The sequence below is a fragment of the Ranitomeya imitator genome, chromosome 5 (genome assembly GCF_032444005.1).
Source record: "Ranitomeya imitator isolate aRanImi1 chromosome 5, aRanImi1.pri, whole genome shotgun sequence".
NCBI lineage: Eukaryota > Metazoa > Chordata > Amphibia > Anura > Dendrobatidae > Ranitomeya > Ranitomeya imitator.
The window spans coordinates 90,627,420-90,646,118 of NC_091286.1; the positions used below are offsets into that span (position 1 = coordinate 90,627,420).

General features: G+C 43.7%; 1 protein-coding gene across 4 annotated transcripts in view; it reads left to right on the forward strand.

The window, feature by feature from the left end:
• Positions 1-18,699, forward strand: part of PPP4R3B (protein phosphatase 4 regulatory subunit 3B) — a 59,983-nt gene that overhangs the window by 15,145 nt on the left and 26,139 nt on the right. For all 4 annotated transcript variants that reach the window (XM_069768919.1, XM_069768921.1, XM_069768920.1 and 1 more), the window contains exons 2-6: positions 8,559-8,614; positions 10,526-10,624; positions 11,840-12,463; positions 16,703-16,780; positions 17,557-17,673. In XM_069768919.1, coding sequence (XP_069625020.1) covers positions 8,559-8,614; positions 10,526-10,624; positions 11,840-12,463; positions 16,703-16,780; positions 17,557-17,673 — 974 coding nt within the window. The remainder of the gene's footprint in view (positions 1-8,558; positions 8,615-10,525; positions 10,625-11,839; positions 12,464-16,702; positions 16,781-17,556; positions 17,674-18,699) is intronic.

An 18,699-nucleotide genomic window follows, 5' to 3' on the forward strand; every position in this document is an offset into this window, starting at 1 on the left:
CTCCGAACCCCGGGCTGGAGCCGCTGTCTGGGACGGAGCCGTGCTCGCGAGTAAGCAAGCGCTGCTCTGTCCCTGACAGCGGCTCCAGCCCGGGGTTCGGAGCAGAGCTTCAGGCATGAGCGGGCAGGTACGGCCTGTATTGCGGCAAGAATATCCAGATGGCTATTCAGCCAGAATTCTGCTAGTGTGCACAGGCCCTAACTCAGTGTGTGGAAGAACAAATAAATACACATAACTACTTACCTTCTGGATTTGTTCCTTCTGAGTCTTCAGATTCACTTGATATGTTCTGAGGAATGAAATCTTCATCACTGTCAGAATCAAATACATGTTCCTGCAATTCGGATTCCGATTCATCCTCCGGTATGGATTGCAAAGTAGCCAGAATATCCTGAGGCTTTATCAAACGTCTTCTCTCCATATTCCTCACAAATTCCATAATTCTATATAGTTCCCTGCTGAAAAATAGAAATGAAATGAAAACTAAAAGAAATAATAACTGTTCTGCCACCTTCAAAAGTAGGTGGGCTGAATCAGTTGACAGACAGCTAAACTATTTCATAACAATTCATACCTGTATGAGTCTTCAGAGCTCGTATGTCTGCGTCTGTTCTCTTTGTCTCTTCAGCTGAACTGAAAGTAAAGTTACTATCCAGAATACTGTCTCCTGCTAGGACCTTAGAAAAACACCACCCTTCATTAGCATAAGATAAGAGCCTAGAGTAAACAAGCTATTTTGTTCAGCATTACACAGTAAGGGTACCGTCACACAGTGGCATTTTGATCGCTACGACGGCACGATCCGTGACGCTCCAGCATCGTAACAATATCGCTCCAGCGTCGTAGACTGCTGTCACACTTTGCAATGTACGACGCTGGAGCGATAATTTCATGACGTATGTGCGATGTAGAAGCCGTTGGTTACTATGCGCACATCGTATACAATATCGTGCACACCTTTGTTACACCATGCGATCATGCCGCCACAGCGGGACACTAGACGACGAAAGAAAGTTTCAAACGATCTGCTACGACGTACGATTCTCAGCGGGGTCCCTGATCGCAGGAGCGTGTCACACAACGAGATCGCTGGAACGTTACGGATATATCGCTGGAACGTCACAAATCGTGCCGTCGTAGCGATCAAAATGCCACTGTGTGACGGTACCCTAATACAAGCAGGTAAAACACAAGGAAAATGTGAAAAGTTGACATGTAAATTGAACTACATCTATATGAACATCAGGGTAAATAAGACAGAGTGAAAAAAATTATGCACAAAACTTTATAGCAACATTTAGTGACAAAAGGACCTCAAAATATAGTAGGGAGTCAAAATGACTCCCTTCAGTAGTTCTTGGTAAATTTTGAAAAAAACGCGCAAATTTTTTACCAAAATTATTTATTCTCACAAAATCTTTTTTCACATCATATTTGAGGAAAAGTCACCGAGTTTCAAGCCGGAATTCTGAAAAATGTAGTCACAGAAGAGAAATAAAAAACGAAAGGAGTCAAAATGACTCCATCAGTAGTTCTAGTGTTAATCATGGGCCAGTCAGAGCAGCCTGGGAGTACATACAAGACAGATATTTCTGCTCCTTGGACACTTAGGACAATTTGTTGGTCCACCAACAAATCGATTGTAACCCTTAGCTAGAAGTTTCCCTGAAATGAAGACTAGCCGGCTCTGGCTACTGAACTTCATTTCATCCCACACGATAATCCCAGGAGGGAGTAGGGCTGATACCCTCTTGAAGGCCTCTTCATGGCATTTCCTACGTGGTCTCTTGAGCAATCTATGTTTATCATAGTGTTCAAGAGAAAAGCAGGACTTTCTCCTGACGAGGATAGACCTCCGTTCCAGCCCCCGTTGGTGGCTTGTTCTGTACTGTATCTTTTGAGAGTGGTGACATGATGTCACTGAAACACCTGTAGCTTGACATCTGGCTCGTAGCCCAATGCCAGCAAAACGCCTTCTGAGGGTTTGTGCAGTCATCGTTTGATGCCATAGGCTACTTTCACACTAGCGTCGGAATCTCCCCGTCGCAATGCGTCGGGCAGAGATTCCGACGCTAGCGTTTGACGCACTGCACAACGGGTGCAGCGGATGCATTTCTCCGGCGCATCCGCTGCCCTATTGTGAGGTGCGGGGAGGTGGGGGCGGAGTTCCGGCCTCACATGTGCGGTCGGAAAAAGCGGTCCGTCAGGAGCAAAAAACGTTACATGTAACGTTTTTTGCTCCCGGCGGTCTGCCACAACATGGCGCAACCGTCGCACGACGGTTGCGACGTGTGGCAAAGCGTCGCAATGCGTCGCTAATGTTAATCTATGGGGCAAAAACGCATCCTGCAAACAACTTTGCAGGATGCGTTTTTTGCCATAAACGACACATTGCGACGTCTGGCAAAAAACGCCAGTGTGAAAGTAGCCTTATTAGACTTGGTATGTGACATTCAATTTGACTTTTGCAGTACAGAAAATGTATCAATCGTGGAAACAGGGAGCGGCTGTTTTTAGTGTCCCAGGAGCCGTTTTTCAACATGACAACACCAGGCCGCATGTTGCTGGTGCTACTGTGAGCTGCCTATCATGGCCTGCAGCGTCTCTGGGATTGTCTATCATTGAGCACATCTGGGATGTTCCTGGTTGGCCATTGCAAAGAGAGCTGCCAGCAGCAGATCTTGATTTGCCCAGGTGCATTCAGCGCATCCCAACCATTGATAATGTGATTGTAGCAGCTGTAAGTGCCGGGATTTCTGCATGTGGCGCTAATGCTGAATAAATTGAGATGTTTTGCAAATTTTGTTAGTATCATTTTTCATAATTTGCACATCAGTAACAGGCTTATAAATTGTGATTTCCTTAAAGGGGTTGTCCACTACTTTAAATTAAACCCCAATGTATCCCCCAGGGCCCCTAATGAATTTTCTATGTTGCCGTTTTCGCCTGTGAGCCGCCGCTAATTTCCGCTGACGTCGCGTCAATTTCCAGACTCTAGAAATTGATGTGACGTCGTGAGCAGGCGTGTCCCAGCCTCCATAGACAGCGGTCACTCATCAAGAGTGACTGGGTTGTGGGCTGTGCTGGGATCTGCGTGCGGGCAGGGCTGGGGTTTGCTGGCCGTGCTCATGTGCTGGGGTTTGCTGGCCGCGCGGCCGGCCAGCAGGTGGCGGGTCTGCGCTGTGAATCCGCCATTCGTGGATTTGCTGGCGGTGGGTCTGCAGAAGGTGCTGGAGTGTGCGGGCGGGGTGTCTGCGGAGCTGTGTGGTGTGTCTTCTTTGTGCGGTGGGTCTGCTTCGGGCGGGGGGGATCATTGGTGTGTGTCTCTGTTCAGGCATCATCCGATGGGACTACAAGTCCCATCGGGCTCTGCCTGCTACAGTGACAGTGAGTGACACATTAGCTAATGATGGGACAGTATTAGTCCCATCATCCGGCTAATGTGTTGAATGTAAAAAAAACCAAACATATACAGTACATACATACAACATACATACAACATACATTAGACACACACAGGACATACAAAATACATGCACCGTGCGACATACATTACACACATGCAATACATATAACATAGAGTACATACTCACCATCACTTGTCACCTTGATCCCTGAAGCCAGTGTCACCTGTAAAAAACATATTAAAATAAACAAACAATATGCTCCCTGATCCGCAGAAATCCAATTAAAACGAGTGTCCCTCGACGATCTCCCGTGGAGAACAGCAGCATCAGCTGATGCGACCGCTCTCCAGGAGCTCCAGGAATACAGTGATGGAGGGTATCCTTCCACAATGTATTCCTACGCCTCTTTGAGAAAATAGTCCCTAGTCTCACTTCTGGCACTGCTGTGTGGGAAAATTCTCACACAGCTTTGCCATAAAGTGAAACCCTGAACTGATGTAACCTCAGTGATGCACTGCAGGAGCCATTGTCTCCTGTCAGTGTGTCACTGTAGGTCCTATAGAGCAGTGACATCACCCGATGTCACTGTTCTATAGGGGAGATCGTCGTGGGACACTCGTTATTAATTGGACTACGACGGAAAGTGAGTATACGGTTTATTTTTTAATTTTTTGCAGGTGATTGAGTATGGTTAAATTAAGAATATTAAAATACTTTTTTCTGGCTGTCTTTATTTTTTATTTTTTAACCCTTTCACTACTATAGGATTTATAATGGATAGGCGTCATATTGACGCCTCTCCATTATTAACCGGGCTTAATGTCGCCTTACAATAGCAAGGTGACATTAACCTCTTATTACGGAATTATTGTGCAATTTCTGGGGCGGCTGCGGGCTGGTATTTGTAGCCGGGAGGGGGGGGGCTTGGGCAGGCAATATCCATGGCCCCTCTCTAGGCTATGAATATCAGCCTGCAGCTGTCTGCATAGCCTTTCTGGCTATAAAATATAGGGAACCCCACTTAATTTTTTTTGGGGGGTCCCCCTATTTTAATAGCCAGTAAAGGCTGCGCAGGCAGCTGCGGGCTGATAATCATAGCCTGGGAGGGGCCATGGGTATTACTCCCTTCCCAAGCTACAAATATTGGCCCCTGGCCGTTGGCTTTCCCCCTCTGGCGCAGAAAATTGCGCGTGAGCCCACGCCATTTTTTTTTTTCTCATAATTTTTTTTTTTTTTTTTACTGAAACATTGTTCATTAACCCCTTTTTGCCAGCAGACGGAATAGTACGTCTGCTGGCAGTATCTTTGCGGGGGGCTTCGGCGGTGAGCCCACTTCAAAGCCGCAACATGTCAGCTGTTTTCAATTAAAAAAAAATTTACATGATCGCTAAATGGCGTAGCGAGGAAAAAAAAAAGCCAAAATTTATTTTTTTGGTCGCCGCGACATTGAATTAAAATGTAATAACGAGCGATCAAAAGAACGTATCTGCATAAAAGTGGTATCAGTAAAAACGTCAGCTCAGCATGCAGAATATAAGCCCTCACCCAACCCGATATCTCAGAAAATATAGATGCTACAGGTATCGGAAAATGGCGCAATTTTATTTATTTTTTTTTTAGCAAAGTTTGGAATTTTTTTTCACCACTTAGATTAAAAAAAACCTAGACATTTTTGGTGTCTATGAACTCGTAATGACCTGGAGAATCATAATGGCAGGTCAGTTTTATACTGTATGCACACGTTGCAGATTTGGGTGCAGAATTTTCTACACAATCTGCATCTCCTGGCAGAAAACACAGCTGTGTTTTTTGATGCAGTTTTGATGCGTTTTTGGTTCTGTTTTTGGGCGGTTTCGATGCATTTTTTAATTCGTTTTTTGGTGCGTTTTTTGCGTGGTTTTTATGCGTTTTTGAAAGCTAAATAAAGATGTATTATTGAACAAAAAAGAAAGAAAAGAAAGATTTGTGATGTCATTATTGTCCAACCTCCTCTTTTACATTTGTCCAACCCACACTCCATTACACACACAGATAGATGATAGATGAAATAGCCAGATCTACATATAGATAGATCTATAGATGCATACATCTATCTATTCATATATCTATAAATATATCTGGATATATGTATCTATTGATAGATGTATGGATAGTGTAGGGTGCGTGTCAACTGTCCGGATTACATCCGAAATAGCTGCACATTGGATGCTGCGTACTTGTAGTCCCATCGGATGATGCCTGCACACACACACACCCCAAAAGACGCCCCTCACACAGCCCGGCGCACATCCGAGCAGCCCACAGACCCCACCCGCACACAGTCACTGCCCACCCTCTGCCCACACACTTCCCTCCTCCCAAACTGCAGCGTTTCTCGGACCCACATCCCCAGCACAGATGCAGATCTTTTTTACATCTGCGGTTTTGCTGCGGATGTGCCCGACTCAATGCAAGTCTAAGGTGCAGAAACGCTGCAGTTCGGCACAAAAGTGACATGTGCACAACAGGTCTGCGGCTCCCATAGACTTACATTGGTTGTGCACTACACTGCGGATTTGATGCAATTCTGTGCGGCAAAAAACCGCTGCTGATCTGCAATCAAATCCGCAACGTGTGCACACAGCCTTAGCATTTAGTGAACCTAGCAAAAAAGCCAATCAAAAAACAAGTGTGGGATTGCACTTTTTTGCAATTTCATCGCACTTTGAATTTTTTTCACATTTTCTGTTACACGACATGGTAAAACCAATGGTGTCGTTCAAAAGTAGAACTTGTCCCGCAAAAGATAAGCCCTCACATGGCCATATTGACGGAAAAATTATGGCTCTGGAAAGAAGGGGAGCGATAAACGAAAAAAGCTCCAGGGGTGAAGGGGTTTAGAAACATGGATATGAGCATATCTATGGAAATAGATATATAGATATATCTGTATTTATCTATCCATCCCATATCTATCTATCTATCCATCTATCTGTGTGTGTAATGGTGTGTGGGTTGGACAAATGTAAAAGAGAAGGTTGGACAGAAATGACATCACAAATCTTCTTGAAGATGGAGGAGGGAGGGGTTTGGGGGTGTTTGAGTGGGTGTGGTAGGTTCGGGCTTAGTGGCAGTGCAATGCATCATGGAACTTGTAGTATTAGAGCACAAAAAGTCAGGAGAAAGGAAGTTGTCAATTAACCCCATGAGAGCTGAATCCAGCACTGAAGATGTGCTGCTACAGCATGATAAAAGGTAATATTGCTAAAATAAACACAGTGGATGTTTTCAGTGGCACATAATAGCAAGATTTATGAAAAAAAAAAAAAAGTTATTGTAGTGGACAACTTCTTTAAGTTCCCCGACTATTCTTTGTGTTCTACTTTGAATGTTGAGTCTATAGTGGTGGTGTCCGCCTATTGAGCTTGTAACGGGGTGATGGCTGGCGTTCACTGTCGTCCGGCTACTTAGATTCTGGTAATCGGCTATTGTTACTCAGGAATTGCTGGTCGTTTTGTTGCCGCTTCTAGTAACCTCTGGCTAATAGAGCCCATGATAGGCCGCGTGGGGAAAATGTGAGGATATAGTTACACCACTCCCTTCTGCTGTAATTGCCTTGGATTGGGCAATTTTTTTTTCAACATTCTACACTTATCCTCTGTAAAATCTTTACTCTTTAGTTCATAAACTTTCTTATGGCGAGCGCTTTGTATAAAGGTCTGTAGGAGGAGCGCCTATGCAGATCTGTGTCCGTGGCTACTGATTAGTAAACTCTGTATAGGACAATCAGTCAGTCACCGTTTCTTTCATCCCATTTCTGTTCCTTTCCAAATATAGGATTGGTAAGATATAAGGGGCTCATCGTGGCACATTTGACTGCAGGGAAAGAATACTTGTTGAGTTCCCCCCCCCCATAAGATTTAAAGGGGATCTGTCACCCCGTTTTTTCGATATGAGATAAAAATATGGTTCAATAGGGCCTGAGCTCAGCCTTACATCAGTACTTTTCATTTCCCTCGATTCCCCACCTTTGCTGCCAAAATTCCTTAGAACCTCTCCGTTTTCGTATGTCAATCACCCCGGTCCAATGGGCGGGGCCTAATAAATGTCGCTCCTCAGCGTGTCAGACGTAACTAGATCTGTGAATAGTTTCTGCGGTTGCGCATTGAATTAGCATCTCGCGCCTGCGCACTATGCTTTAACCAACTGTGGGCAAATCATGAAATCACTATTGCGCATGCGCCGGCTTTTGACCCTATGCTCTGTGGCCCGGAAGCATAGAAAGAATTCTGGGGCACAGAACGTCAAGGAAAATGCCGGCGCATGTGCAATAATGAGTTGTATGCTTTGCCCACTGTTGGGCAAAACATACTGCGCACGCACAAGATGCCGCTGGAATGCGCAGGCGCAGAAAACAACGCCAAAGCAGGAAAGAAAATTCGTAGAGCATAGTCGGAGGTGGGAAGAATCCGCAATTAGGCCCCGCCCATCGGACCGGGGGGATTGACATACGAAAATTGAGAGATTACTAAGGTATTTTGGCAGCAAAGGTGGGGAATCGGGGGATATGAAAGGTACTGATGTAAAGCTGAGCTCAGGCCCTATTGAACCATATTTGTATCTCCTATCGAAAAATCGGGGTGACAGGTTCCCTTTAATGAAGCAGCTGATGCAATTTTTGAGCCAAATTTATAAATGTCTTCATTTGTCAATGGGGAGGTGGTCAATAAAATGCTGTGGGTCAGGGGAGCTGACACACTTGGAATAGCACATGCCATATCTGAGGAGCATATTTTGCACCTATATACTTGACAGGGGGGACTTGCACCGACATCTGCCTTGACATTCGGCATAACTGAAATCTGCAACATGGGTCCGTTTCCTTTCCCTGCAGATTGAGAATGAGATTTGGACCAATTTGAATCACAACACTAATATTCAACAGTTTATTTTCCTCTGCAAACGAATCATTGTTAGAAAATGTGCTGCTCTTGCGCTATCTATGTAGGAATATGGGCCAAGAACCGAACCGCAGAAACTTTTTTTTTTTTTAATACCATTGTAAGGTCTGAATGGTAATATAAAATATAAATTGATATAGAAGATGGTGGGCTGAAGTTACAATTTTGCTTTGTTCTTATCTTTTTTTTTTTTTTGTCTCTTCCTACTCAGGTTCGTTGCTTTTAGAGTCGAAGATAAATCCGAATACTGCGTATCAGAAGCAGCAGGTGAGTACCGGTGTCTGCACGCAGGGCACAGTCACTGGGATTGCTGGAAATCCTTTTTTAACCTTTTAGTCAGTAAAAATGGGGTTGTATTTTTTGGACTGCAGGGCCATAAGACTGTTTAGATGTCAAACTAGGCGAAACCCGTTTGCTTCTAATTAAAACGTCTGTCAGTGTAAAGAAGTGGAAGGGTCAACATTAACCCCTTTCTGCTAGCTGACAGAATAGTACGTCAGCTGGCAGATCCCCCGCTTTGAGGTGGGCTCCGGCGGTGAGCCCACCTCAAAGCCGCGACATGTCAGCTGTTTTGTACAGCTGACATGTGTGCGCAATGAGCGCGAGCGGAATTGCGATCCGCTCGCGCCCATTAACTAGTTAAATGCTGCCGTCAAGCGCTGACAGCGGCATTTAACTAGCGCGGCCGTAAGTACTCGCACCGCTGACCCCCGTCACATGATCGGGAGTCAGCGGTGCATTGCCATAACAACCAGAGGTCTCCTTGAGACCTCTATGGTTGTTGATGGCCGATTGCTTTGATCGCCACCCTGTGGTCGGCGTTCAAAGTACACCTGCCTTTCTGCCACATAGAGGTGATCTGTACTTCACCTCTATGTAGCAGAGCCGATCGTGTAGTGCATGCTTCTAGCCTCCTATGGAGGCTATTGAAGCATGCCAAAATTAAAAAATAAAGTGTTTTAAATATATAAAAAAAATAAAAAATATCTAAAAGTTCAAATCACCCCCCTTTCGCCCCAATCAAAATAAAACAATAAAAAAAAATCAAACATACACATATTTGGTATCGCCGCGTTCAGACTCGCCCGATCTATCAATAAAAACAAAGGATTAACCTGATCGCTAAATGGCGTAGCGAAAAAAGAAAATCAAAACGCCAAAATTAAGTTTTTTTGGTCGCCGCAACATTGCATTAAAATGCAATAACGGGCGATCAAAAGAACGTATCTGCACCAAAATGGTATCATTAAACGTCAGCTCGGCACACAAAAAATAAGCCCTCACATGACCCCAGATCACGAAAATTGGAGACGCTACGGGTATCAGAAAATCGCACAAGTTTTTTTTGTTTGTTTTTTTTTTTTTTAAAGCAAACTTTGGAATTTTTTTTTCACCACTTAGATAAAAAATAACCTAGACATGTTAGGTGTCTATGAACTCGTAATGACCTGGAAAATCATAATGTCAGGTCAGTTTTAGCATTTGGTGAACCTAGCAAAAAAGCCAAAACAAGTGTGATATTGCACTTTTTTTGCAATTTCATCACACTTGGAATTTTTTCCCCGTTTTCTATTACACGGCATGGTAAAACCAATGATGTCGTTCAAAAGTACGTCTCGTCCTGCAAAAAATAAGCCCACACATGGCCATATTGACGGAAAAATAAAAAGTTATGGCTCTGGGGAAAAATGAAAAAACGGAAAAAGCTCCGGGGGTGAAGGGGTTAATGCACTAGGGAAGGAGGCCATGGGCCTATTGTTGGTGTTTCTCTGCAGCATTAAGATTAAACAACAACCACAAGATGGATTTCGTAACCCAAGGTGTCATTGTAATCAGCATAACGGCGCCGGCCTGACACTGCGTGTAGGTTACTGTGCACAATCCTGCGGACAGGTTCCCTTTAAGGTAAACAGGGCAAGCCTACTGTTGGTGCCTAAGTAGGATCATATCGAGTAAAATGTAGATAACTTGGCACTCCAAAATAAAAATAGTATGTGAAAGTGTCTTAATAAGTGCAGGCAATCCATAGAAATGTTTCGGTCGCGTTGACCTTTGTCAGTATAGCTCCACTTATCAAGAAATAAATTGTAGTGATTTATTTATTTTTTGTGTGTGTAATATATGCGTACTTGTATAATACAGTTTTGTTGTAGCTGTGATGTTCTTTTGTATTCCTAGGATACATTGATAGTTTGGTCTGAAGCAGAAAACTATGACTTGGCTCTCAGCTTTCAAGAAAAAGCCGGCTGTGATGAAATATGGGAAAAGATTTGTCAGGTAATGTCGTGTGTCAGTCTTGTATTTTTTTTTTTCTTTTTATATATATTTATTTTGGTCGCTTTCTGTTCATCTCCTCTGGTTTGACCTTTGTATTCCAGCATAAGTAATTGGAGACCAACACAGACTTGGGGCTTTTCTAGGTCACTTACAACTAAGGAAGTTTAAAGAATAATAATCATGCTCAGGTTGATTTGTGTGAAGTATTATGGATACAGCAGAGATATTTGTGGGACTTAGAAGCTGCAGTGTGGCCCGAATCTGCACCAACCTCTGTTGTTGCCATAAATCGGGTGACTTTATTGATGTCTGGGCCGTACAGTTTTGAAGTCTACGTAAAACAATGCAAATTGTTTCTTCAGAGAGGAAGAGAACTTTGAACTCTGGTGCCACCTATTTTTGGCTTTTATCCTAAGTCATATTGCAAGTAGTGATGAGCGAATATACTCGTTACTCGAGATTTCCCGAGCACGCTCAGGTGTCCTCCGAGTATTTTTTTAGTTTTGGAGATTTAGTTTTCATCGCTGCAGCTGAATGATTTACATCTGTTAGCCAGCATACGTACATGTGGAGGTTGCCTGGTTGCTAGGGAATCCCCACATATAATCAAGCTTGCTAATAGCTGTAAATCATTCAGCTGAGGTGAGGAAAACTAAATCTCCGAGCACTAAAAAAAAAGTCGGAGGACCCCCGCGCATGCTCGGGAAATCTCGAGTAACGAGTATATTCGCTCATCACTAATTGCAAGGCTTCTTAACGGGTCAATATTGACTTGTAGGATTGCTACTTCCAATAGCGTGGCGCACGAGTTTTAAGTCCTCTTCCTCTTCTCTTTGAAGAGGCAATTTGCATATTAAATTTCCCAGAGGAGCATGCAAGGCATTTAAGTCTCCTCATACTGGCATGCTAGACGTGGCATGTCACTCTCCACAAGGAGAAACCTTAATCCTTAGATGCCTAAAACAATGTAACTAAAGCACTATAATTGGCTGTAAAATGTCACGTTTGTGTGCAGTTTTTCGCTGTTTTCCATCGTTGGGCTCCTAGTAGCGGGATTCTCCGTTATTGTCCATGGTTAGAAGCTTGCCTCTGCTGCCCAATCTGCCTTGCATTACACAGACCTCACAAGTCAGTGGGCCCTGTGTAAACACTGTTCAGTCACTTCTGCTAGTTGTCTCCCCATATTGAGACTGGTATGGTTTTATATATTTATAGGTCCAAGGAAAAGATCCCTCTGTGGAAGTCACACAAGACCCCATTGATGAATCGGAGGAGGAACGCTTTGAGGAGATGCCTGACACAAGCAGCTTGATTGATCTTCCCACTTGTGAACTCGGTAAACTTGAAGAGATTGCTGACCTTGTTACCTCAGTCCTATCATCACCCATCCGTAGAGAGAAGCTCGCACTCGCCCTGGAAAATGAGGGCTATATAAAGAAACTGCTGCAGCTCTTCCAAACCTGCGAGAATCTGGATAATGCCGAAGGTTTGCATCACTTGTATGAAATTATCCGGGGGATCTTGTTTCTCAATAAAGCGACTCTGTTTGAGGTGATGTTTTCGGACGAGTGTATTATGGATGTTGTGGGCTGCTTAGAGTACGACCCAGCCTTGGCCCAGCCAAAGAGACATCGGGAGTTCCTGACCAAAACGGCAAAGTTCAAGGAAGTAATCCCCATAACAGACTCCGAACTTAGGCAAAAGATTCACCAAACATACAGGGTACAGTACATTCAAGATGTCATCTTGCCCACGCCATCAGTCTTTGAAGATAATTTTCTCTCTACGCTTACGTCTTTCATTTTCTTCAACAAAGTGGAGATAGTCAGCATGCTGCAAGTAAGTAATGTCCCTATGCATGGAGACCGCGCGCACCTCCCACCTCATCTTGTCTTATTTTGTATGTTTCTCACTGGATCACTGCTAGTTCCAGGCCTCTGTCATTTCATCAGTGATGCCCCAAGGCCTCTTGAACTTGCAGTGCCTTTGGGAACAGATGTTTAGCAGTCATTATCAGTAACGGTGTTTTTTGTTTTGTACGATTCTAGTGGTTGGTAAAGGTGGGAGAATATCTTGATTGCACGGTAGCTCTAGCCAACAAATTGCAGTCACATGACTCTTTTTAGATATGTATTTTTTTAAAGTCAAGACGTCAACGCATAGACTATTTAGATGTGATGTAGCAATGTTAGAGACACTTGCAGCCCCAGCTGAAATATGAAGAACCTGAAGACTTGTATCCCAGTAGAGTGGAGCGCACATACACGCGCTCGTCCACTGCTAGGTTCACTCTGTGGGTCTGCCGAGTGCTGCATTTGGCTTTTCTGCCCTCATTGATGGTGAATGGAGCGGTGATTGGGTATCTCCTGTCTGCTGATCGGTCCGGGTCACCCACCGATCAGCAAGGTATCTATCCTGGCTGTGAGGAGGTGATAACTTGTTTTCACTGGACAACATCTTATTTATTGCAAACACCACCACAGTTTTTAGTAAGGCCCCTTTCACACATCAGTTTTTTGCCGTCAGTCACAATCCGGCTAATTTTGAAAAACAAAATAACGGATCCAGCAAAAGTTGCTGCCAGACCCGTTTTTTTCTCATAGACTTGTATTGGCGATGGATTGCCTCACGTTTCATCCGTTTTTCGCCGGATGGCGGATGACTGATGGCAAAAAACTGATGTGTGAAAGCAGCCGAAGATATTGCTGTCCCACAAAGGACTATTCTCAGGGTGAAGCTGCTGCCAAGCGGGCATGAATGGCCATCCATATAGGACAAAGAACAGCAGCTTGTTAAGAGCATTTCTACACTCTGGTCTATAGATAACCCCATTGTCAAGGCGGAGATCTCCAAATCCACTGCAAATTCTACACATAACTATTTTAAACATCCCAAAATTATTCGGTATGGACCATTAGAACAGAGCATTCATTTAAGATTGCGCCTCAAAAAAGTGTTTGTTCCTCTTAGAAGAACTCTCAATTGGGAAATGTACAGTAGTGAAAACTGAACAAGAAGTCGCAGCACAGATGCCGCAAAACCATCATGAATAAGGATATTTTGTGTATTTTTTTTTTTTTTCTTCTGGTTTATCTGGCCAGTGATGCATCATACGGGCAGCCAGAGTTTGCACAATCTCTCCCAAATAAGCTACTGGGCTCTAAGTATACGGGCAGGAGACAGAACTGTTTTCTGCTACACGGTAACTTGCAGTAGCTGTGCAATCATCATCAGCAATGCGCACCCAACCCCGAGATGGAGTTCAGTGCATACCGTCCAATCATCGTCATTATACAGGCAGTTCTGGTGCCTGAGGGAACATAAAGGTGTGTAATTCCCAGGGGAGGCCACCACTTCATCACATGGCCCACATGAGAAGGATACCATGAGCTTTCAGATAGAAAGGAGCAACTTCATAAGGTGATACTTGCTGACTTGTATATATTAGTGAGGCCAGTGACAAGACTAAAATAAGAAAACTAACCCCGGACTAATGCAACGTTATAAAATCTTCGCTCCTTGCGGCGTTCCATCAGGTCAGTACGGCCATGAGTGAACTGCCTCCGCTACTGTACGGTATGCAGTTGTGTGGGTTTTTCTATTCTTTTGCAAGTAGTCATGAAAAGTTTTATAGTCACGATCAGTGTACTGTGTACGAGGTTTTGTAAGGTGAGAGAAGAATGTGACAAACAAAGCCTGCGGACATCCAGGGATTATGTAACCTGATTGCTGCAATTACTGGGCAGGCGGCGTGTCCAGTAATGAATACAATGTACACTCCTTCCTACCGCCTCACCCATGCATGAGCCTCAAAGTATTAAAAAATCATAAGTAGAGTCCCTCAGTGGTCAGCTCATAGTGCTGATCCTAGCAGAGGGGGCCGGCAACTTTGGGGCGCTGGGTTCCCATCTAAAGCTTTAAAAACTGCAGGCAACCTCATTCACATAATGTGAAGGGGAAACCACTAAGCCAAGCGCTTCCTAACCAGTGTTTGAATTTTTCTGGGGTCCCAGAAGTTGGATTTCCCCTCTATCTAGATGTCACCAATACTAACCCGCACCCAGGATGGCCTCCACCTGTCTCTATAGTGTCTCCCACGTGAGTATACAAGAACTCTGAGCTTGCCGTGTCTTGGGTAATGGGAAGGAACGTTGCTGTCAAAGTCTCTGATATTTCGGGAGTTGAAATTCAAGGGAAAAGAAAGCGGTCACTAGGGAGCGCTGTGAGGATCACAGTTAGAATTGAAAGCAAAAGGTCCACCGCAGCTCCAGCCGTTAACCTTCTAGGAGGATACAAAATGCAGTAAATAGTAATAACGGTCCTAGGAGCGCTGGAAATGAGACCAAAACAAGGATTTTAGTGTTGAACCACAACGTGTTTCAACGGTTAAACCGTCTTCATCAAGTGGAAGTTTTCATCAGGTGGAAAACTTCCACCTGATGAAGACTGTTTACCGGTGAAACGCGTTGTGGTTCAACACTAAAATCCTTGTTTTGGTCTCATTTCCAGCGCTCCTAGGACCGTTATTACGATTTACTATATTTCGGGAATTGTCAGCTGTCATCTCTTAGCTTCTCAGTGGCTTACACTTCCCTATCACCAACCCAGGTTACACTCTTGGGGGTGCACGAAAATGAGAGAGATACAGCTTTATTGATTCCTCACTAATATAGTGGTGTTATTACTTCTCGACACATCTTCATAATAGTCATGGACTAAAAAATTACCAAGTGGTGTCTTCCAGTCATAGTCGCTGCAACTGCAGGTCACATCCTTCCACTAAAAAGTACATGGACTCTGATAATAACTGATATCGGAGAAACGAGAGTCCAAAACTGGCCAAAAGGGTAACATTGAAACATATTTATTGAAAATTCAATTTTCACCTAAAAACACATCATATATAGTAGAAAACCATTTTATAAACAGTAAATTGTGAGTATATCCGTAAGTGCAACCAGTGCTACAGGTTCACAGGACGGGACAATAGTACATTGAATGTTGCGGCAGCAAGTACTTATAACCTCTGCATAAGTGCAATTAGGTCTGATGCATAGCAGCTAAAGTAAGTGTTACGATGGCACAATAGCACTGACCATGTCACGCATCATACACAAACACCCCGCAACATGTAAAATGTTAGTAAGAAGGTGGAGTATCACCCCCCTGAGGAAGCGGTGATACACGAACGTGAAACGCGCGTTGGGGTACTAATCCAGGATCCAGACGGGTCATTTCGGACACTTATGGGTAATTAACTCCTTCACCTTCTTACTAACATTTTACATGTTGCGGGGTGTTTGTGTATGATGCGTGACATGGTCAGTGCTATTGTGCCATCGTAACACTTACTTTAGCTGCTATGCATCAGACTGAATGTGTCCAAAGCGCTGCTAGTTCCAGATCGTGGGCACCTGATCTTTAAAGGGATTTTTCGGGGAATAAAATACAAAAACAAAAAACTTGCACTCTACTATTGGAAAATATCTGCCAGTGGGGAAAATGAATAGTCAGTCTCTAGACGATCGAGGGCCAAACCTTTTCAGTTACTTGGTGCACGGATGTCTTGATATTGGGACAGTCTCCTTGCATGTGGAGAGAACAGAATTTTGGGCGTAAAAATAATGGCCATAAGGTGAAAAAAACCAGCTGAATAGAAGTATAAGTACAGTTTGCTTTCAAGAATTGCTGCAATATTAACTTCTTTTTTTTTTTTTCCTAGTTCTTTTTCTATGTTTTTTACGTACAATAATAACAAAATATCAGAGTATCCCTATAACCCAAGTCCCCAACACTTAGATTATTGCAGGATGGAGCCTGTTCTCCATCCTGAAGACGGGGGAGACCCTGTGTTCATCTGGGAACCCCTTTAATTGCTATAAAAACGCATCATGAGTGGAGCGCAGAATTACCCTTTACTCCGTGGGTGAATGCAGCACAGATTTCCCTGGAAAAATAGCGGCATTTTCCTGACCGTATCCATTCTTTTCTGTATCTAGCCCTTTTAATCTTATTGTTGTGTGTTTTGGAGAAGTGAGAATCGGTAACTACAGTCTTGACGTTATTCCTTCACTGCAGGAAGATGAAAAGTTTTTGTCAGAAGTTTTTGCACAGTTGACGGATGAAGCCACAGATGAGGATAAAAGACGGGAACTGGTAAGGGATGTCCTAAGTCTAAGGTCCTTCATGCCGAAACGAGCAGCCTGTGACCGGAGCGGCTAGGTGGGGGGTGGGTGTAAAGGGGTGGCCACGGGGTAGCCACTTACCGACAGTAATTCTATTGAACACTAGTGTCAGTTTAGGCTCTGCCTCTTCTCAAATGGTAACAGAGCTGCTGGTTTGTATCCATCAACGGGGCAAAGGGAAGTGTCGCTGTAAGGCCATGGTCACACGGTGAGTATTTGGCTGTTTTTACATAAGTCTCTGTAAGTCAAAATCAAAAGTGGGTGATAAATGCAGAAGTGGTGACGTGTTTCTATTCCACTTCTCTGATTGTTACACTCCTGGTTTTGACTTACAAATACCAATGTAAAATACTGACCGTGTGAATGTGGCATTAAAGAAAAACTATGTATATTTCCTCCCCTCCACAGTTGCACTGTACTTCTATTAGTAGTGTGCTTGTAAAGACTGCTTCCAATCAGCTTCAGCGACTCGCTTGCCTTACTACCGGCATCGCCGCTCAGCAATGGAGGCCGTTATTCCAGTGACGAGGCAAGTGAGCACGTAGGCCCCTGATCGCAAGCAGTCAGCACCTGACCGTGCCCGCCTAACACCAGAGAGACTGTCCGTGCGTCAGTGGTGGATCTGGGGGGAATAGAAGGACTGAAGGCAGCTGTTAGGTTCTTTCTCTTTACAGATATAATCCACCTTAAGAACACCTAATCCTCTCCATATAAACTTGTATTTTTTTTTTTTTTTTTTTTTTGCAGGTAAATTTTTTTAAGGAATTCTGTGCATTTTCACAGACATTACAGCCTCAAAATAGAGATGCTTTTTTTAAGACTTTGGCAAATTTAGGAATTCTTCCTGCCCTGGAAATTGTCATGGTATGTAACCCATTCAGATTTACTATAATATATGTTCTTCTATATGCAGTGCCTCACTCTGTCTCTCTCACTCTGTGTTCTTCTGGGACTGTGGGATCCATGGGTGTTGGGACCCCAAATCTAACCGTTATAATAGGATGACTACAGTTGTGCTCAAAAGTTTGCATACCCCGGCAGAATGCTTACTTTCGTGGCCTTTTTTCAGAGAATATGAATGATAACACAAAAACTTTCTCCACTCATGGTTAGTGGTTGGGTGAAGCCATTTATTGTCAAATTACTGTATTTTCTCTTTTTTAAATCATAAATGCATCCCAAAACATCCAAATGACACTGATCAAAAGTTTACATACCCTGGTGGTTTTGGCCTGATAACATGCACAGAAGTTGACACAAATGGGTTTGATTGGCTACTAAAGGTAACATCCTCACCTGTGACCTGTTTGCTTGTAATCAGTTTGTGTGCATAAAAGCTGAGTGAGTTTCTGGGATCCGCTCTTGCATCTTTCATGCAGCCACTGACTTTTCTGGATTGTGAGTAATGGGGAAAGCAAAAGAATTGTCAACAGAACTACAGGTAAAGGTCGTTGAACTGTATGAAACAGGAAAGGGGTACAAAAAGATATCCAAAGAATTGGTAATGCCAGTCAGCAGCGCTCAAACTGTGATTAATAAATGGAAAATCAGGGGCACTGTAAAAACAAAGCTACGATCCGGTAGATCAACAAAAATGTCATCCACAACTGTCAGGAAAATTGTTTGGGATGCAAAGAAAAACCCACAAATAACATCAGCTGAAATACAGGACTCTCTGAAAACTAGCGGTGTCGCTACCTCAAGATGCACAATAAGGAGGCACTTGAAGAAAAATGGGCTGCATGTTGGAGTCGCTAGAAGAAAGCCATTGCTGGGCAAATTATTATTTATTGCTATAGCGCCATTTATTCCATGGCGCTATATATGTAAGGAGGGGTATACATAATAAAAACAAGTAGAATAATCTTAACCCCTTAGCGACCGCCGATA